Source organism: Lissotriton vulgaris, chromosome 9, assembly GCF_964263255.1.
Source record: "Lissotriton vulgaris chromosome 9, aLisVul1.2, whole genome shotgun sequence".
In the NCBI taxonomy this organism is placed as follows: domain Eukaryota; kingdom Metazoa; phylum Chordata; class Amphibia; order Caudata; family Salamandridae; genus Lissotriton; species Lissotriton vulgaris.
In genome coordinates this window covers 289,164,962-289,187,215 of record NC_141697.1, presented here as the reverse complement: position 1 = coordinate 289,187,215, position 22,254 = coordinate 289,164,962, and the positions used below count along the sequence as shown (strand labels likewise).

Below are 22,254 nucleotides of genomic sequence, written 5' to 3'. Positions count from 1 at the left end.
TTTACCTCACAAGCTGGTATGAGAGACAAAAGCTGATTTAGTGTAACTATAATCATTATTATTTCAGAATATGGATTTCTGTGGGGGTGAGCAGCCGTGTTTTTAACATAGTGTTGTTCTCTGTACTTTTTCAATTGACGGTCTACTTGAATGGTGTGTCCAACACTGGTGCTGTGACGAAGTGTCTGGCCCTGAAGAACGTGCCAAAAATTTCGTGGCAAAGAAACATGTTGGCATTTGGTATTGGTATGCATGTGTAGCAACCTGCCTACTTTTAATTTGACAGGTCACACTTAGTGAAAAATAAAGTAATTGCGACGAAAGTGTCTCTGCCAATTTAAATAATTTTTTGTCACAACGTGGAGTGCAATTATATGTCTTGTCACTGCACCTACACATTTTATTGCTTAATTTCTTTGTTTGGACACTTTTCCTTTGGGACAAAATGACCACCGATGATGAGAAAAGTGGGCTTATCTGGTGAGTACCTACCAGTTACCCCGTTGGTGGTGTGCATGTGAGGGGTCATTTTGTCCCTTGCACTTTTTTCACAGTAATTGGTGTTTTCTGCTTATTCAGAAAAATATATTTGCGTACTGAATGTTTTGAGAACTGTGTAAGCTATATTTCAGTCACTACCTGCCTTCTCTGGGACTGTCTATTGAAGGTTTTTAATTGAAAGGCAAAAAACGTGTTGCAAACTACTGTATATGAAATAAAGAAGATGAGTTTTTGCAGAGTAGAAAACTGAAGTGATGCACACACTTTCTATTTGTAAATGATTTGCCTCAGAGACCGGGTTTTTATGTGTTTATGATTTTTGAGTGGAGGGCGACCCGTAGTCTCTTTTTCCCCTCTGTGCTCCTGTTTTGAATAGATAAGTAATGAGCAAATCAAGGCAGGAGTCGTCAAAGCCTCTGCCACATTTGATATGTGACCATGGCTTCCCCAGACAGCGGAAATGCCAACCGCCTTCCCTGGGCTCATTTGTCACCAGCGCAGGTGGGAAATTTGATATGCAAGGAGGCGTGGTTTACTACTAGGCCAGTTACACCCCTAAGGTGAGTTGCCTGTTGTACCCCCCTGTAGGAAAAATATGCCCTCTTGGTGATGGCAGAATTTGGAACTCTCGGACAGGGTTAATCCCACTTCGCACAGTAAGTGGTCATATAGTGGGTGTAGTGACCCCAAGCGTAAGTAGCCCATTGTCTCCTACCCTTCACTCCACTTAACACCCCTAGATCTCTTATTTAGGGGAGCCCTGGCCCCAGGAAAGCAGATTCTGATGACGTAAGAAGGAACACTGAAGATCCGTGAAGAACAAGTACTGAGGAGCAGCAACTGATTTGGGGCCAAACCTGCCAGCCTGCCTGGTGTCCCTGACAATTGTGCCAAAGACAACTTGTCCTGCAGCTGCTCTGACTCCAAACGCCAGGGAGGACTGCCAGCACTTCAAGGACCAACCAGTATCTCTTGTGGAGTAGCAGTGCTACTTTCGTGCAAGCACTCTAGAGGAACTGTGAGGCTTCCGGACAGTGAAAACCCAATACTGGAAAGCACCCCTGCACCTGTGCCTCCCAGCCCGAGTAGGAGTGGGCCAGCAAGTCCTGAGTCCCACCAGAATTAAACCCCGATTTGTGTTTTCCCAGACTGGACTTCTAGTTGCCGCCTGCAGCCTCTTTGTGCAGCCCCTTTGTGCAGCCCCTCTCAACCAGACGTGTGTCCTGCAGCACGTACCCGATGCCTAAATAAACCACTGGACCCAAGGCCTACATCTTGAGGAGAAGCAGACCAACTGTATCCCTACATGTCAGAGCATCTCCATGACAGCCCCCATGTTGGTTTACCCGGATTGGCCCGCCAGTCCCAGCCTCTTTATCCCAGGACTGCCTCCCATTGAAACTAATGGGGCAACCAACACCGAAAAGCACTTTTGCACCTGGTTACCCCAGAACCTACATAGATGACCTGTTGGTACTGACTTGGACCTTGCCCCTGCCCCATACTTACCTTAACCCCAGTAGATTGATGGTAAAAGTTGCTGCTCAATACCCATATGCAGTATGTGTGGTTTTCACCATAGGATAACATTGCCACATTAGTGACAACGCAAGTGGATGTACCGGTTTTCTTCAAAACTGCTACTTTAAAAAGTAGTTACCCCATTATGAAGGTCTTGGTGCCAAAAATTATATAAGGATATGTGTTTGTTTTTTAGGCCGAGCCTAGGCAGTGCATGTGCGGTCTCTTCAAGACATGCTGTATTCACTCTGTGTGCTTGCAACCCACCCATTACCTTTATATTAAAAAATACTTGCTTGCTAGTGGTTAATACTTACTCTTTGTTCCTCCTTTTTGTGTTCGGTTTCTTCCCGCAGAGCACTGCCAAATTACTGTTAACATTATGCTTCTGTGTTTGTGTTCATTTGGGGGATTCTTTTTTTTCTTCAATTTCTGCATGTGCCACTGTATGCCTGTCTTTGGTGGTTCAGCTTCGGCATCCATCACTTAACCTCCCCATCCAAATACCAAGAGGAAATGTCAGAGACTATTTTCTTGGCCTAGCAAGCCTTGGACAGTGGACCTTCAGCATCCCAACTCTGCAGCACAGTTAAGGTTAGGGATTGGGCAATTCCCATTACATTTTCTCTGATGCTTGTTTATATAATATGAACTTGAGCGAACTGAAGCTCTTGAGCCAGTGAGCTGATTCGCTTTTGGAGATGCGCCTGTGAGAGGTACTGAGACCTGAGAGGACTGTTGCAGTATTCTCAACTACCCCCTGATAAAATTCATTTTTGATCTCTACTGATGAAGGATGAAATCCAGAAACGAGTCTCTAGAGATGAACAGCACTACCTGCACCATCTTTGGTGAAATAATACTACTAATGAGATATGACAGAGCATATGTCATCCTCCTCCTCTCAGAGCTCTAATTTCCAAACACATTTACAGCAGCTCCCCAGGGTCTGTGAGACATTTTTTTATTATTTAATGTGAACTTGAGCAACCCAAAGGTGTTGGAGCGCTTTACATGAGTGCTGGTTACATTACATAAGGTCAGATACGTTTTTGATGGGATTATTTTAGACTGCAAACTCAAATTACCCGCAGGTATTGGAGCGCTTTACAGAAGTGCTAGTTACATTACAGGTCATGTTAATTTTTTTGTTTTAGATTTGCAGAGATTAAGTGATGCAGAGGCCATCCCTGTTTATTCATTATTTCACCTCTACCTGACAGATGGAAGCATTTTGTTGTTGTAGCAATATCCAGTGCTACTATACCCCGTGGGCTGGAACTGAGGGTGGGGCCAGGGGCTTGCTGGTAAACAGATGGTGCGAGCAGTGATTTAAAGGGAAAACTCTGGAGAAGGCTACCTGTTGAATAGAGGCCTCGGTGAGGAGGGATGTGACGTCTCCGCCATGGGAAAGTAGCTTACTGGTTTTTAGGTCGAGCCTAGCCAGCGCTGTCTGGAAGATCTGTTGTATGTACTTTGTGGGATCTGGAGATCACACTAGGACTTGTCTGATTCCGCCTTTGCTTAGGGACTTTTTTTCCTGTTCAACTGTCTTGATAGAAAATGACCAGTAGAGGTCAGTAAAATGCCAGAATTACTTTCTGCTTGTTCAACTGCCTCTAATTAACTGTCTTGATAGAAAATGACCAGTAGAGGTCAGTAAAATACCAGTATTGCTTTCTACTTGTAGACGTTCGTCTTTTTTTTTTTTTTTTTCAGGTGTCCTAGGCATCAAGTAATCCGTATTAGTAGTGAAACTCCACCCATTGCATTTTTCTTTGTGTTGTTGCTTGCCATTGATGAAATCTGGCATTGCTTATCGTATCTCACTCATTGTTTGCTAGTGGTCCCGTCCGTCACTTCCGTTTTCTTCCGATTCTGCAAGAAGCAGCATCGACCAACTACAGTGAACTTACGCTGCAGGGTGGTATCTTTTAATGTAGGGACTACTTCATTGTTTTTTAGGTCTCGCATAGGCAGCGCATGCACGCCCCACTGAATATCCTCTGTTCCTTGAACCGCAGACCCCGGTCCCTCCGTTAATTCCCTGTCCCACCACTCGTGACTGGACTGCCTGCGGCAGTACCTATGCATAGAGATCACCGAGAGCCGTGTGGACATCTGCTGCCCTGAGTGCGCAGAGCACCTGCTGCCCCACCACGTCCGAGCTGCAGCCCCCGGGCCCTCTGTTACTGCCCTGTCCGCACCGCTGGCCTGCCTGCAGCAGTACCTGCGCATAGAGATCACCAAGAGCCGCGCGGACATCTGCTGCCCGAGTGCACTGAACGCATGCAGCCTCACCACGTTCAAGCCATCATTCAAGACCCTCCGCTACTCGCAAAGTACAAGGCCTTCATGCTGCACAGACACCTATCTCAGGACCCGAACTGCAGGTGGTGCCTGCCGCCTGACTGCGGGTAAGATTCTAGTAGGTGAGAGAGATGGGGGTGACTGGGAGGTCGGCATGACAGGCATTATTGTTGGTAGACTTTTGATTCTTTGCTTGCTTTGCCTGATATAATAATATTTCTGTTTGAAGAAGGCTACCAGATAAGCGCTCCTCAGTTTTCGCAACGATCATAGCCCCCCTTTTATTTTCATGCCATCAGTCGGCCATACATCTGTGGTAAAAAAACAGGTGACCGCAATAGTAATCACAAGTAATTTCAGCTCTTCTCTGTGCAGCAGAAAGTGCACAGGCTGAGACTAGAAATGGGCATCGGCCTTCTTGATGTGCAATTTAAACAAAGGGTGTTGCGGTCATGTTTACTGTGGCTGCAGAGAGCTTTCTCAGGCAAGCTAGGTGACAGTGCCATGTATTACTTGTTTTCGACCCGGTGGGTATGGTCGACTGTTAGCGCTGTAGGAAAAGGATGAGGCACTTCAAATAGTGACAGAGCATTCTGTTTAAGTCACTGAGCTTTAGGGTGTCTCAGCACCTCTCGGGAGGGACTCCTATTCCCTGGGCCGGAAGGACTAAATCTGCTGTTGAATGACATAATTCGGAGGTGACAGACCCTCTTTTGATAGTACATCCTCTACACGTGACAACGAGTCTACATTTGCAGAATCTACTTTTTCGTATTTGCATTATTTACCCGTATATGCAATCGGTCTCGCATTAACACGAGTTTCGGCTATTGGCATTTATAATAACAAAGCCTGTTATTTATTTGTTAATTTTCAAAACTGATAAATAAAAGGCATTGCCATTTCCAATACCAATATGTTAGGTTATGTTGTATACATTTCTTACGCGCACAGCTACTCGTGAGTTTCCTGGCGCAAAACCAACAGGGAGTGGTGGTAAGCTTCAAATGAATAGATGGGTCATCAATTTTTTTTTCTTAAACATGCCTGAATCCTGGATGGTACGCAGGGCCAGAGGAAGAGGATTCCATGCAACTGCGGCTTTAACTGAAAAATAATTATCCCCTATCTTCTGACGCTTGAAATGAGGAACCTGGACCAGGCATAGGTACGAAGAACGCAGAGAGATAGTAGGAGCATAAAAGGAGACACGCTTCTGCAGATAAAGAGGACCACACCCATGGAGCGCACTGTGGGCCAAGATCAATCATTTAAATTTCACTCTGGCTGCCAAAGGCAGCCAATGGTAAAAGCGCAACTGATGATGAACACTGTCCCTGGAATGACAGCCCCGATAACATTCTGGCAGCGGTGTTATGGACCACTTGTAGATTCTTCAGAAGGTAGCCGGGGATGCCAGCAAAGAGGGCATTAGCGTAATCCAGCCGGGACAGATCAACACACATGTAATCATTTGCTTTGCCGCAGATGGTAGGAGGGGTAAAGAAACTTCTAAAAGATTTCAGCAAGGCGGAGCAGCCACCGGCCAGATTCTTGATGTGAACTGCAAAAGAAAGGTCTTCGTCGAACTAGACCCCAAGATTTTTTGCTGGCTGCCCAGTGGAGGTCGGTTGTGGGTAGTCAGGAGGCCAGAGCTGTTCTCTGAAGTTCATAGAGAATGCGCCAAAGAGCAAAACCTCCGATTTCCCCTCATTGCACTTGAGTTGTGCCTTCGCCATCCATTTGAAAATTGATGACAGGCAGTGTTGGGTCCGGAAAACAGAATCCACACCCTTGGTCCAGGTGAAAAGCAGCTGGGTGTCATCTGCATAGGCCAGCACCTTCGCCCCTAGCTCCTCTCCTAAATATATTAGAGGAGTTTTATAGATATTAAATAAGAGGGGGGCGAAGGGAGGAACCCTGCGGGACACCCATTGTGACTAGCTGAGGAGAGGAGGAGCAAGGTGGAATGCAGATCTGCTCTAACCGCCCCACCAAGAAGGAGTGGAACCAGCCCCACACAGTATTCGACAGACCAATCCTGGCCAGCCGTGACCGCAGCAATGAATGCGGGACCATGTCAAACGCGGCTGAGAGGTCAAGCAAAATAAGTACCACCCTCCTTCCTGCGTCCAGACAGTCCCGAATAGCCTCTGCCACCTCAACCAGCACTGATTGAGTGCTGTGTGATGGCCGGAACCCGGATTGCGCTGGGTGAAGAAGCTCCTCCTTTTCTACAGAATCTGTAAGCTGTTTATTTACCGCCTTCTCGCATACCTTTGCCAATGCAGGGAGTAGGGAGATAGGCCGGTAGTTCCCTGGGCAGAGGCGGTCAAGTGACTGCTTTTTCAAAAGAGGTAGGATCTTGACCTCCTTTCAAGCCGAAGGGACCACCGCTTTCTGAAGGGAGAAATTGATGATGACGTTCATTTCTGCATTGGCAACCTCAGCTGCCTATATGTTCATATCACACATTGAGTCCTAATTCTGTGCTGTGCAAGGTGACCCTTCACTAATGCCTCCATGTCGAAAATGTGTCTTTCATGTGCCTTCATTGCACTAACTGTGCAATATCTAACTCCTTGCAGCGTGTGGTAGTAAGTTTGAAGATGTCTTAGTTAGCCGATGTATCAGATTGTGTGAACATAACTACATTTGAAAACTGAGTAAGGATGGAGGGGTAGCCTCTCGTAAGTTTCCTGAAGGGTATTTCCAGAAAGACTAAGGGGGTCGATTACGATGGCGGGTAGACAAAGTCAGCCCGCCATCGCATTGGCAAAAGGGACGGCCCGCCATAGCTGCGGCGATCCCGCTATGCCAATTAGGATGCACCTGCCACACTGGCGAGCGCATCCTGTATGTTTATATTGCGGCGAGCGGCAGCACCCGCCACAATGTAAATATACATGTTGTGCATGTGAATGTACAACTTGACGGGCACCGTGCAGTGCCTGCCACCTTGTACATGCAATTGCAGGGGGTACCAGAGGTACCCCCCACGTGCAGCCCCCCAACCCCCGGGGCCTGGAACGGGTCCCCGAAGGCATTCTCCTCCCGTCTTTTTGTGGCAGGATCTCTGCCGAAAAAGACAGGCATCGTAATGCCCACATCTGTTCCTGCACGGCACCGCAAAAATGCCCCCATTGTACCGGGTCCCGCAAGGCGGGTGGGAAAGGACCTCCTTGCGGGACCACGGCGGACTGTCTTTCTGTCCGCCGCGGTACCATTCACATTCCCACCGCCATCCTAATTTGGCAGTGAGAATTTTAGGGTTGATGGCGGGCGGATCGCCACCACTGGGCCGGCGGTCCTCACCGCCGGCCAGGTGGTGGCGAAACTGGTGTGCAATGCATTGACTGTTATGTAATATGGCAGACAGATCATGTGCCATGTTTTGACTGAGGATGAAAGTGGCAAACAGGCTGCAGTTGTGACCTATAAGTATCAGTGGATGCAATGATATGTGTGTGACTCCTATATTGACCATTTGCCTTCAACCTACACAAGATCTCTATGAAAATAAAACCTTGGTGTATCTTCCACTATCTCTTATTGCCCTAGTTTCACTTGGAGTCCTGACTAATACTATGCATGTGCTGAATGACCATGGCAGAAGACTTGTCTTTTAATGCCCTTTTAACACACTCACTGTGCTTAATCCAACTCCTTCTTGTGTGATAAAGTTGCTTGTGTCTACGGATGCATTGGCTTGTCCATTCCTCAAAATGGGTGTCATCCGGTGCGTCCTAGAATCAGACCCCAGAATACCCCCATGCGCACATAGAAACTGTTCGGCACACAATTTAATTTGGTACAGTTTCCCTTAGGATGTCCTTGTGTAGAGGAAAGTAGTCAATAGGCAAAAAACGCAGTATTAACCCCTTCCATGCTCATGACGAGCTCAGCTCGTCATGCAGTACACTGCTCATGTGCTCATGACGAGCTGAGCTCGTCATGAGCAATGGGATTCAAGGGAGTTCAGCATCCGGGATGAATTGCCTTTGCATTCAAGGTGTTAATTGTACACCCAGCATCTGCAGTGAACAGTGGAATTTGTGGCTGAACTAATTTGGGAGCTGTCAAGTGAGCACTGTGTGCTCCATGCAGAACCTGCTTGCACTCCCCATTCGGCTACTCTGCCACTGTCTCTCAACTGCACGGATTGTATGTGCAAAGGACCTCATACATGCCATGGACATGTTTCTTTGAATTACTGGATGATAAGTCCTCATCAGATGAAATTCCATCATCTGAAAAATAATTTCCAGATTCTGCTCCATAATCCTCTCCCATAGATTCTATATCAATATCGGAACCTGCCTCAGACCTCTCCTCTGTTATTCCAGATGGGGCCTGGGAAACAGTAAACCGTCGAGATGCCATCTCTGTTAACTGCCTAAAATGTTCCTCCTCAAGTACTACATCCTAAGTAAATGCAGAGGTACTCATAGGTGTTTGTATATTTGCTTGTTACTGATATGAGCTGAAAGTTAGAGTGCTGTTTAAGATAGAAAGTGGTAATGAAAACAATTTGGGTCACAAAAAAGGGAAAAAGGGCTTACTGTCTTTGTGCTGTGATTTTGACAATTGTCATGAAGAAGCTAAAAGAGGAAAAAAATTATACTTTAAGCTTGCAACACACATAATAAGGCATCATATTGCCGGTCGTCCCCACCACAACATGGGCCCATGTGCCAGTCCATTTCAGCCATTGATCAGTTATTGTGCCATTCACAGTTTACATCCATCCACCACAGCATACATCAAAGGGCAATGGGTTGGCCTGCTTCAGTCACTGATTAGTTACTCAGCCATTCATATTTTGCCTTTGTCCACCACAGTGAGGGGATTCTAGAGTTCAAGGAAGGGTTGTGTTAAAGGGGAGTAAAGGGTTTATAATGTTGAAAGAAATGTAGTGTCGATTGTTTTTTAGGGTTTCAGGAAGGGTAGTGATAAGTAGTAGTAAATGGTTTTTATGGTCCAGAGAAGAGTAGCATTCAAGGATAGAAAGGAATTCTTAGGGTTAAGGGAAGGTAGCTTTGAGGGGTGTAGTAAGAAATGTTTACGGGTCAGAGAAGGGCTACACATTTAGGCATAGAAAGGGGTTTTCAGGGTTCAGGGAAGGGTAGCATTGAAGGGTAGGAAGGATATTTTGGGTTTCATTGACCGGTAGCGCTAAGGGGTACTAATGGTCTTTAGAGTTCAGATATAGGCACCATTAAGAGTTAGCAAGAGTTTGTATGGTTCAGGGAGAGGTCGCGATAAGGGTTTTACAAGGTTCAGGGAAGGGTAGCGTTAAGGGATAATAAGGATTTTTTTATGGTTCAGGGATTGGTAGCCTTAAGGGGTAGAACAATCTTTAGGGTTCAGAGATGGGTAGCATTATAGTTAGTACAGATTTGTAGGTTTCAGAGGTCGTTAGCTACAAAGGGTGGTAAGAGTTTTTGAGGATCTAAGAGTGGTTAGCACTAATGTGTAGTAGGTGGTGTTAGTATTTAGGAGAGGGTAGCCTTAAGGTGTAGTAACATGTTTTTAGGGTTCAGGGAAGGGTAGCATTGAGTAGCAGTAGGGGATTCTATGGTTCATCTGTGGATAGGTTAAGAGTAAGTAGAAGTTCCTCGGGTTCAGGGATGGTGTGTATCAAGCTGTAACTAGGGGTTTTACTGTTTAACCCCTTCGACGCTCATGACGAGCTCAGCTCGTCATGAGTTACGCCTGTCGTACGCCCATGACGAGCTGAGCTCGTCATGAACCGCGGGCTTTTTAAAAAGTCAGCGCACAGCGGGAAAATCCGACGCGTGCATGGTGTTAAGGAAGGGTAGCTTTTTGGGGTAGTATGGGTTCAGAGAAGGGTAGTGGTAGTGGCTTTTGGGGTTCAGGGGTGCTTAGCATTAAGGAGTAGTAATAGGGTTGAAGGTTTATTTAAAATGACAGCGTAATAAATATGTACATTCATTTTATATAAACATATAAAATTAGAAGTAAATTGGATATAATATTAGTAAAGTATTTTTTTAATAAAATACATTTAAAATTAATAAAATAACATTTGGGAGCTGAAGACCTTTTTCAAAAGGTTCTCCAGCCCCTACATCTTAGAGCTAGGAATTAGAAAGAAACACACCATTGTCTCATCCACTGCAATGATATGGTATTGCTGAAGTTGAGGGAAAGGGAAGGGGAGGTGACTGGGATTGCATTATAGCGGCACATTCATCCTGGCTGCCCCCTACTCCCATCTATGTATTGGCAAGAGTAGAACCAACACCATCATTACCTGGGAGATACATGGCATGTGTTTGCCCTAAAGGTCATTCTCTGTTGTAACACAATAACAAAATTTTATAAAGAGCTCTGGCTCGCAACTTGCTAAAAAACGACTTATTTTGGAGATAAGCACTTTTTCTATCAACACATACAATTTCTGCCCAATCAAAATGTACTCCTGTCCTCCAACTTGTGGGCGGAACCAAAGCTCATCTGTAGTACTCCTGAAAGCTCTTTTTATAGGTTGATCACATAAGTTTTGGTGACAGCTGTGCTGTCGGAACAGACCTATAAAGCACACCTTTTTGATTATTTTCAAACTAAAACTAGATTTCGTCTTCCTCCTATAGAAAAAACTAACATGATTCTGACCCATCAGGTCTGAAGTGCAGTGTACAGATTTGTTTTTCCATATAATATTTTTAAACCGTTTTCTTATAAAGCTTTTCAGCTTTGCATTTGACTGACTGCCCCCTCCACCACCACAATGCAAATTTTATTGTAACAAAATTAATCTTCTTCACATTTACTCTAACCCCACATTTACTCTAACCCCTATCTTCCTTGCTCTGGCAACGTTGCCTCTTTTTTTCCCAACATTGTTACACTCATCGTGATGCTTTCCTCCTGTTTCCTGCATTGGGTGGAGTTGTTCTGTAGCTGACTATTTGTGTAACAGTGGAATGTTGGTTCAGTGCTGCCCTGCTAATATTGAGTTACTGGCCAGATGACAGCCTTGGGTGAGTCAGTGTGCTGGAGCTGTGCACACGATTTCACTAGATCTGCCACCCAAAACTGATCTGGTTATACTTTTCAATGTCCCTGGCACCCTACCTGGAGAGGGTAATTTGGCTTATTTGTTTTCTGGATGAGCGGCAACCGGAAGAGCTCTCACCTTGAACACTAGCCATTGATTATTGACTCAACAGTGTTCTCTGGGCTGTTGGCCTATCATTAAGACTTTGGGACAGAGTTTTATCCACATCAGAGTTGGGAGTTCTTGTTGACAGCTTTGGTGTGAACTTTAAAGCATTGTGACGGGAGTGTGATCCTGGTGAGCTTTGATTATCTTCTGCACTGTCCTCTTCCTGGTGCAGAAAGGGAACACTGCTGCCTAGCTCTGACTGGACGAGTCTCCCTAAATTGTGATGTCTATTTCTGGGCCCACTATGACCTGACCTTTGTTTACCTAAAGGTGAGGATTGTTGCATGTACTTCTCAACTAGACTGTATATGCTGCCGTTGTTAGATAAGATCTGAGATGCATGAGGGTATTTGTTAGAACTTTTGTTGAGCCTTTCCACTCCATGTTTGGTGATTCTTTTGTTGGTGCATTTTGGGGATAATGAGATTATTGAAGGGATGAGGGATGAGGAATGAAACCGATGAGAGTATGCTCTATATGTTTGCTGGGTTTTTTTTCTCCAAGACGTCATTACGATTTTGGGAGTGCTCTGGTCTTCCAGTATTGGTGCAGGAATTGTGATGCCTACTGTTTGATGTTTTAGTTTTAAGATCAGTATTGAAAAACCTGACATATTCCAACCTATACATAGTGGACAGAGGCGTGCTGCATAAGAATTTAGGTTTTTGCTAAATTGATTAAATATATTTGGAGTTTACCTGACCCTATCATACGTAAAGGCCTTAGTGATGAGAACTATCGAAGGCTGCTTGCGGACATCCATCGAGGCGTAGCTAGGTAGCAGAATCAGTCCATGTTTTCACGTATGGCTCAGGAGGGCTTAACCATGCTTACTTGCTTGGCGTTTTACGTTGTTAAGTGACTTTCGGGCTGGGTTTCTGTTCCTCTCACTCAGTCATATTTTATTTTTGGCGGAGGAAAAGACTGAGAATGTCTCTGAGGCCACTGATAGTCCATCAAAAAGAAGGAGGAATTGCTTTACATGATGTGAGAATTTTTTTTAGCCGCCTACTTAAAACACATAATTGTGAAGCAGAATAAGCTTGTAGGTAAATCGTGCTGTTTTGCGGAACACTTCTCGATGTATGCTGCATTATGAAACATCTGCTAGAGAACCATGGTAACACCCAGTTTAAATATGTCACAAATCAGGAAGCCATGTTTGACTCTTGGAATGAGATGAGGTGGATTCCAGTTGCTTTCCAGACTTCTTGACTTTCTAGGTGTTGGTAAAAATCTTGCTTCTAATGTTCGAGATGCCCATGATTAAAAACATCACCCAAACCTTGTGCTAATGTGCTGCTTCTCAGTTGTAATCTATACTAGAAAGACATTATGTTTGCTTGTAAATGAATTGTAATCTATTCTCACTAGGAAGACTGTATTACTTATCACCCCCATTTCTACACCAATTTCTACAGCAATTCATCTGCTTCACCACTTCTTCTAGTGTTGTACATCTTGTTGTTCTTCAACATGACCCTGAGATTGGAAGGACATTTTAAAGTTGGGTTATTACTCTCAGGGCTCTAAAACTTTCCTACCTGTTTCCAGGTTATCACCTCTTATTCTCTGTTTTAGAATAAAGTAGCTCATGCCATCTGCTTTCAATGTCTTCAGGCCAAGAGTGTTTAACAATGTTTTCTTCTTCAATGCGTAGTTGTGGATGTTTGCATGGTCTTCATGGGCTTTGCTCTAGCAGAATAAATGGCTCTCTATGGACCTTCTGTATTTCTCTGCTGTTTTCCTCAAAACAAATAACACTCGGAACCAAATTTGTGAACAATTGTACAACAAAGGGTTTAAGATCTGTCCTTTCAAAGTTCTCATGAACCTGCTGATAGGGTGCAAAATTATTCTACTTTACTTTTTTCCCCATTAGTCCAAGCTTGTCAGAGAGGAGGCAGAGACCAGCTTCAAGCTTGGTAATAACCGTTGCAGTTTTTAACTAAATAGCGCCTCGAGGTACTGGTAGCAAGATTGCATCTCATCAAGAATACTATATGCAAATTGTTGATACTGCCTTCACTTCTTGAATTTGGTTAACGTCTGTTACTTCATAGCGCTGATCCTTTATTTCATGCCTCCTTCAGCGTTTAATGGGTTTGAGTCTCTGTTCACTTACCGCTGTAACTAGTGGGATAAGGGCATTTTGTACTGAGATTGTAATTGTTTGAAATTGCAGAACCAAGGGGGTCATTACAATGGCGGAGGAGCCGCCACGACAGCCTGTCTGTGCCGGGCCCTCCGCTATTGTACTGTGTTTTTTCACACGGCTAACCCGCATTCCCCCATTGATTGGCCCTTACAACCTCTTTTAGTACTGTGCAAAAATCCAAAGCACTAACTATTTAAATAGGCTAGTAAGATAGGATACCTTTTATGAATGTGGTTTCCCCCCTCCTCTCCCCCTGAATCATTGGAATCTGTTTGCTTTTAAACATTTCCTTACCCAGGCTACTCTTCTGCCCATAACTAGAAAGTTAATTCTTGCCTACTTTCCAGTCAACCCAGTCCAGAGATAGATTTATATTGTGCCCACCTACAAATTCGGATCTTGATAATACTTCAAACTGTTAATAATTGGAGATTATTATTCATCACGAATGTAAACTGGGTTGACTGAAACCCTTAACAAAATCTACCCTGCAGGCCAATATGTTGAGAAACTTCAAACCACTCACCGTTTAGCCTGCCTTATCTAATGTTTTGGAGATAAAGATTATTTTCCAGAACAATCTCATTCTTGCCATCCGGTTTATCTTCTACATACAGAACTGATTCGAGTTTATATGCATTTTCCTGTCCACTACTGGCCACATATTTGTCTGTATGCAATAATACTGGGCCTGTCCATCAGATTTGAAATGGTAGACCATAAGGTTTCACTTGTCTGATCAGAGCAAAATGGATATTTCTCCCTACCTCTTAACTGGTCCTGTTCCTACTCATCGAAGTAATGTCAATATACTCTGACCAATATTGCCCACCTCGGCTCTTCTTTGGTATTTCAATAAGTATTAGAATGCTCACCATCTTCCTATAGGTGAGGGCATCTTTTTTAAAAAAAAAAGCTGGACTAAAGGAGAAATATAGGATCTTGGTGGGATATTTGTGGCATATAGAAGGTATGAAGATAACCAGTCTCCAGATGAAAGCTTAAACTATAGTGATCTTCATTTTAGCCTCAAATCCCTGCATGCCTGTAGCGTGGAGGTTGGAGGAATTATTCCAAACTGATCCGTGAGAGAAGTTAATATTTTGTTACTTAAATAAAGTACATATAAAGGGAGCCCACGGCAGAGGTTGTCGATGTAACAGACACCAACAGCAATCTGACGAGGGAGGACAGAATGTGAAGGGAAAAGCATACATAGACACTCTAAGTAGAATGTATGACATGAAAGAACACATCTTAAAGGGAAAGAGTAAATAAAGCACTTACAGCATCCTACATACCCCCTCCCCAAAAAACTTTAATATAAAACATAATCTTTAAACCTAACAGGAAGCCTGTGAACACTAGTATCAGTAGGAACCCTAAGATTAAAATCATTAGAAACATCACATTGAGAATTACTATCACAAGGAGAAGGTACAACAGTATGATTATTTACACAATCGAATCCAGGACCAAATGTGAAATCAGAATCATTTCCAGATGAATCATTGCAGTGTGCTCGGTTAAAAATATCAACATGAGAATCAGAAATTTTCACTACATTGTTCTTGCTCCACCAACCCCGATTGCCAAGTAGCACAGAAGAGTTTGTGACTTTGACAATACGAGCAGGTAAAGTGAATTTAGATTGACCTTAGCAAATTCTAAAAGGTTTCTTGATAATAACCCAATCATTCACATTGAAAACACAATTTGAGCGTATGTTGTTTCTGTCATGAAACCTTTTCTGAACAGCTTGTTTATTGGCCACAAAATGTTTGGTTACTTGCAAATCAGTGACCAAATTTCTCTTTTTGTTCAACTCCTTACCAACGGAAACGTTAGAAAACCAGTGTGGTAAAAGTTTAGACTTAGCCTCTCTACCGCGTAGATCTTTGAAAGGAGTAACATTCGTGCTAGAATGTGGAGTATTAAGGTATGCCCACACTTTGTTACAAATGAATTCAGCAACATCAACGTTAGATGAAATAGCGGATTGAACACCTTCCTTAATGAAGCGATTTGCTCTCTCAACTAGGCCATTCGAAGATGGGCTATACAATGCCACTCTGAGATGGCAAATCTCATTAGATTTAAAGAAATTAGACATCTAATTAGAAATAAAATGTTGACCATTATCAGTGACCACAGAATTAGGAATACCTTCAATCTTAAAAATATTCTGAAGGAAACTGATAACCGAATCAGAATTAGCACTTTGTACAAAAGAATAGTAGATCCATTTCGAGTGGTAATCAATGGCGACAATACAATACCTTCTTTCAGATGGGAGAAGTGTGAAAGGACCTGAAAAATCAACGGCAATTTTGTCCCATGGTTGATCAGGAAATGGAACTGGAGACAAAGGTTGTTTGTTAACCTTCCAATGTTTATCTGAAACAATGCATGTAGAACATTTGTCAATAAAAGAATGTACATGTTTGTCAATGTTAGGCCACCAATAGATAGTTTTGATTTTCTTACACATAGCAGAAATGCCCAAATGACCCTCGTGAGCTAAAGCAATGATCTTGTGCCTAAGTGAAGTAGGAGGGACGAAAAGGCCATTCCTGATACAAATTCCGTTTTCAAATGAAATCTCTTCACTAACTTGTGCGAAAGATCTTAACTCACTACTAAGACTTTTACTGTTAGGCCATTTGGTTCTGATGAAAACCTCCACTTTCTTTAAAACTTCATCATTTTCCATGGCAACTACCCAATCATTTTGAGAAATGGCACTAGAATATGAAGCAATAGCATCAATTAAACCCACAACACAATCGGAGTTAGAGTGATCTTCATCCTCAGCATTGCTAGGAAGTGGTAGCCGGGAAAGACAATCAGCACGTATATTTTTACCTCCTTGAATGTATTTCACTGTCAGATTGTACTCTTGTAATTTGGAAAGTAATCTCACTAATCTGGCCGATGCTCTACCCGAACCATTACCAGATAACAAAGATACAAGCGGTTTGTGATCAGTGTACACTTCACATGGGATGCCCCAAATATACGTTTTAAACTTTTGAACAGCCCACACAATTGCAAGAGCCTCTCGCTCAATCGTGCTATAGCTACATTCAGAGCACGAGAAGCGAAAGCAATAGTATTTTCTTTGTGATCCACCCATTGTCCGAAATCTGCTCCCAAACCCTTTTGGCTAGCATCTACAGAAACGAAAGGTTTAGCTCTGGGCACAAAAGGTTGCAAAGCAGGAGCATTAATAACTAGGAGTTTAACCTTCTCAAAGGTATCCTGAAGAACAGAAGACCAGTCAAACGTACAGCCTTTCTTCAATAGGCTCCTGAGAGGCTGAATGGTTTGAGCATATCCAGGCACAAATCTAGCGTAGTATTCGCAAAGGCCAAGAAAAGACCTCAAAGTGTCTTTATCTGAGGGAGGAGGCGCATTGCAAATAGCTTTGATGTTACAAAACTTAGGTTTGATACCATCTTTAGATATTATGTGTCCTAAATATTCAACCTCACGAACTAACAGTTTACATTTGTTGGCTTTTACTGTCATACCTTTCTCACGTAAAATAGAAAGTACTTGTCTCAAAATAACTAAATGTTCTTCCTCAGTTTCCGTATGTATCAATATATCATCTTGAAATGCCTGCACTTGATTTAAATTACCAAAAAGATTGTCTATCAATTTCTGAAACACACTTGCGGCGGAAGCTAAGCCAAAAGGCAATCTTAGATATTTAAATGCCCCACATGGTGTTACGAAAGCTGTGAGAAGTTGAGATTCAAGTGATAATTGGATTTGATGGTATGCTGAATGGAGATCTATAGTTGAGAAAAATTTAGATTTACCAATGTTGGCCAACATTTCATGTATGTATGGTAAAGGGTGGCAGTCGACCAATATGTTTTGATTGAGAGATCTTAAATCTACACATAGCCTTAAATCCCCATTGGATTTCTTTTGCAAAACTACTGGAGAAACCCACTCTGAAGCATTGATGGGGCAATAATGCCATCAGCTTGCAGATTAGAAAGAAGGTTTTTAAGGTCTTCTGACACTGATAGGGATAGGCCGGACTCTGTGAACAATAGGGTTAGCATTATTTTTCAATATTATAGAATGTTCAAAACCCTTTACCTTACCAATCGTATTTTTGAAAACTTCAGGAAAATCTGCAGAGAGATTATCAACAATAGGATTCTCATTGGTTATAGCTAAAACATTTTGCAGTAATTCACCAAGAACTATAGGAGGATCTTGTCCAGGACGTAGGATGATTCCTAACAGACCCAGATCTTTCCATCCAACTATATTTCTTCCTTTAATGGCTACATAAATTTTAGTTTTGATTGATCTCCCTAGGCAAGTAAGTATGTCCCAAAAATATCCTATTAAGTTAATGTCCTGTTTTCCAAATGCTTTTGGATTTATGTCAGGTGCAAGAAGTGGAAACATATCAGGCCATAATTGATAAAAAGTAACATCAGCAAGGATAGTAACAGGTGCACCTGAATCAGCCATGGTAGCAATGACCTTATTATCAACAATAATATCACCAAAAGGACCCTTGATAGGTTTGTCAGAAAACTCAGGGACATCTATGGCAACAACCATGTTTGCAAATTGAGAAGAACAGTCTGAACTTTCAGAAGTATCAACTGAAATAGTATTAATACGGGGTCTATAGTTCTTAGAATTAGAAGTCAGAGTTCTTCTGTTACAAACGTTGTAAAAATGTCCAAACTTCTGACAATTGATGCACTTTTTCCCTTGCGCTGGACATGAAGGATTGTTACCAATATGACTATTCGAGCCACAACGAAAGCAAATCAACTGAGGTTCAGTATTAGTCTGGTTCCTGAAAAATCTTCTATTAGGTCCTTTAGGAGTAATAGCACAGATAGAATTTTCCTCAGAGACCAAATTCATGGATTGAGTTAAGTCATGGTGAGAAGAAGTCCCAGATTGTTGACTGGTAGCTAAAACTTTGGACGTGACAATTGACCTTTCATTGCTTTTTGCTATATCGATGGTCTCTGTCAAAGTAGGATTTATAGAAGTAAGTAAACGTTCTTGGACTTTTTTGGAGTAACAATGAAATATGAATTGATCTCTAATATAAGTGTCAACACCATTACCAAAGTCACATTTCTCAGCAAAAACTATTAAATTAGCAATATAGTCTTCAACAGACTCTTCCGATGAATGCTTGCACATGGCAAAGTTGAATCTTTCTAAGATTACACTAGTAGCATCTGGATATTGTTTCCCTAGTCGTAGTTTAGCTTCAAGATATACATTCCATTCTGCATCCTCTGACACTGGTGGAGGATAGTGAGGAAGGTTTTGAAAGACTCTACGACCAGCAGTGCCAAGATGGTTTACTAATAGTGCCAATTTTCTAGTGTTAGTATAATCATCAGCATCAATAGCAGTCAAATAATTTTCGAAGTCTTTTATCCATTCAGACCATTTTAAATCTGGTTTGCCAGGTTTTTGTAAGCATGGTGAAGGTTGTATGACACCTTGTATCGAAGCCATGACTAAAACAAGTGAATTATAAAAAATAGTAGAAAATAAATAAATAAATAAATGACAAAAACTTACAGAAAGTAGTTTGAATATTGAGAAACCATAAGAAAACAACTCCAAAAGATCGTCGCTGTAGGTTGTGCTAAATTAATGAAACCGTTGAAATTGAATAATAAATAATATTTCCTGAGAAATAAGAACTGTAGAGAGATCGTAAAACGATCGCGATGTAAACATCAGAAAAAAAAATCCAAAATGGCTGCCAGAAGTATGACGTAATGACGTGCAATCCCACAATCCTTAGCTGCACTTTGCAAGCTAGACGTCACAAGCAGAACGAAGATTGCGGGAGGAGGCTCGAGCATCGATCGCGTGAGTAGCGATTTAAAAATGAAGTTGAAGTATGACAGTTGCTTGAAGAAGTTAGAAACGAAGGCACATGAGTTAAAGAAAAATCGGAAAAAATTTGTATCACGCACCTTTGAAAACGAGTCTTTGTAAAAAGAAGACGCTCTTGTCCGTGGGCTCCAGCTCCAAATAATTAAAATGCGAAGCGAAGGAAAACAGCTCTCTTGAAAGAAGACCCCACTCCTGGTACCAAATTGTAGCGTGGATGTTGGAGGAATTAATCCAAACTGATCCGTGAGAGAAGTTGTTAAGTAATATTTTATTACTTAAATAAAGTACATATAAAGGGAGCCCACGGCAGAGGTTGTCGATGTAACAGACACCAACAGCAATCTGACGAGGGAGGGACAGAATGTGAAGGGAAAAGAATACATAGACACTCTTAAGTAGAATGTATGACATGAAAGAACAAATCTTAAAGGGAAAGAGTAAATTAAGCACTTACAGCATACTACAATGCCTATGAAAAAAACCTCCCTCACCCATCTTTCTTTGTAAAATCAATTGTTTTGTCAGTCAATTAAAAAAACCTAAGGGCGGTGAATATATTTTGTAACTTTTTGGAATTGTTGTTGTCGTCTTATCGTGAGTTTTTTTTGTACCTTCTTGGTGTGTAGTTAAGAGCTTGCAGATTTGCATTTCAGGACCTTTCTAAAGTGCGAGTTTATTCACTAACTACTTGTTTGTGATTGCTGAATTCACCATCCTGTCTTTTCCTTCTCTAGACGAAGAAGCTGATAAAGATGATGTTTTGGATTCCAAGGTGAGCACTCCTTTCTTTCACTGCTTGTCATTTCACTGGATTTCTGAATTCAGTTAATACGTCTTTAGACTTAGCTGTGGAAATATGTTGATCTGTATTTATCGGCGATCCATTCCATGGCCACACAGTTTGTGCATCTAGATCAATAGTGTCTTCTAAATGATGCTTCCAATACATTATCCCCATGTGAGTGTGTCCCTCAGTAAAATGTGAAAAATGTGCACTGTGTAATTATTATTTAATTATGTATACTGTTCTGTTGTTGTTCTTGATAGGTTAGCCATAGAGGTATGTCATGGTCCAAACATGACCTCTATTCTTGTGTGCTTAGCTACTTTGTGGTCTGTTGGAGGAGGAGGAGGAGCTTTATATTGGATGTGCCAGTGGCAAATAGTAACTGTGATATCCTGCCACTACTTGATCATTTAGGTCAGATTTAAAATTCAGGCTTTAATCTTTGATGGACTGACACATCTTGTTCTCACACTGTATCAGTTCCGTTGTATGACCTTGTTATGATTAAAAATGGACTACAGATAGGAAGTGCTGTATAACAACTGTCTACTTAAATTCTCATTATCCCATCTGTTGGATGAACTGTGAATAAAAGCATTAGAGGATTTTGAGTTTTGGTCTGAGGTCTGAGACAGGACAGGTTGTGTAGTCTTATTTCAGAAACCAATAACCCTTTAAAAAATTAACCTGACTCGAACGTATCTATTACAAAAAGAATCTCTGTTCTCAACTTCAGTCACCATATACTCCTTTCAAATTCGATATCAACAGGGAAAATACCTGATGAGCAGCAGTGGTGGGCATGGAGTTGTGCTTTGGTCATTCTGGATAACATGTGCAGGACGATGTATCTTTTGGGAACGGAATGTCTAGACCACAACTGGATAGTGCCCTTTAGTTCCTTGTTCTCAAATACATTTATGAAATGCTGAACAGACAGTGCTGAACTTTGGCCTCTGCTAAATGTAATTATTCATGGTGAACACTGTCAGGTTTATTAAGGCAGCGTGTAAGTATGATACTAAGATGGTTATTAAAAGCTCTGTGTGAAAGAAGGATTCACAGGATGAATAGTCTATTTTACATCATAATTGCTGGACATCTGTTTTTTCCCCCTGCACTGAGATTCTTTATTACGTCTGAAGTACTCTTATTGCAGTGACCTGGATTATCGCAATTAAAGGAAGCAAAGCTCATCTCACTATGAAGATGAGTGTTTGCTAGCTTTATTGTTGCACTCTATTCTTTGTCCTTGTGTGTCCAACCACAGTTTTAGATTTGAGTGTTATTTTTAAATATGGTGGCCAACTGCATAGTATAGACTTCCTTTTTGTTGCCTTGCCTCATTGCATGGCACCATGTGGCATCCACCTTGAAAGTATTCTATACTTATAGACGACAAGCTGCCTCTATTGGCTTTGCCATTGCTAGCACATTATAAAACCATCCGGCATTAGCTAAACCAATAGCAGCGGACCCAAAGCATTGGCAAAGCGATACCTATTCACTTTGCCAATCCATGTTAAAAATGGTTCTAATTGAAGACCCTTTCCAGCTTATTGAATTGTGTCCTGTAAGGGCTATCTGATTATCTGAAAGCACCACTAGATCAATGCCAGAGAGAAGTTTTTAGAAAAAAGGAGTGGGGAGTGTTGGTGTTCTGTCAATGGGCTGCCATCAACTCCATTACCTAGACAGCCTTTCTGCCTCCCTGTGGAGCGAATTGGGAGATTTACTCCTGTCAGCCCCCTCAGAGAAAAAGGCGCAACCCACCAGATACTTGGAAAAGTTTTTTTAGAAAAAAAGCCATGTGATGAAGGGCCAGTGCGTTCTTGCATGATGCCCTCCACCCAGTCCTGGGACTAAGACTGTTTA

At 42.3% G+C, this 22,254-nt stretch overlaps 1 protein-coding gene across 2 annotated transcripts in view; it reads left to right on the top strand.

Annotated features, from left to right (window-relative positions):
* The window catches only part of SEL1L (SEL1L adaptor subunit of SYVN1 ubiquitin ligase), a 235,417-nt gene that overhangs the window by 4,727 nt on the left and 208,436 nt on the right, over positions 1-22,254 (top strand). For both annotated transcript variants that reach the window (XM_086937596.1, XM_086937595.1), the window contains exon 2: positions 20,327-20,364. In XM_086937596.1, coding sequence (XP_086793722.1) covers positions 20,327-20,364 — 38 coding nt within the window. The remainder of the gene's footprint in view (positions 1-20,326; positions 20,365-22,254) is intronic.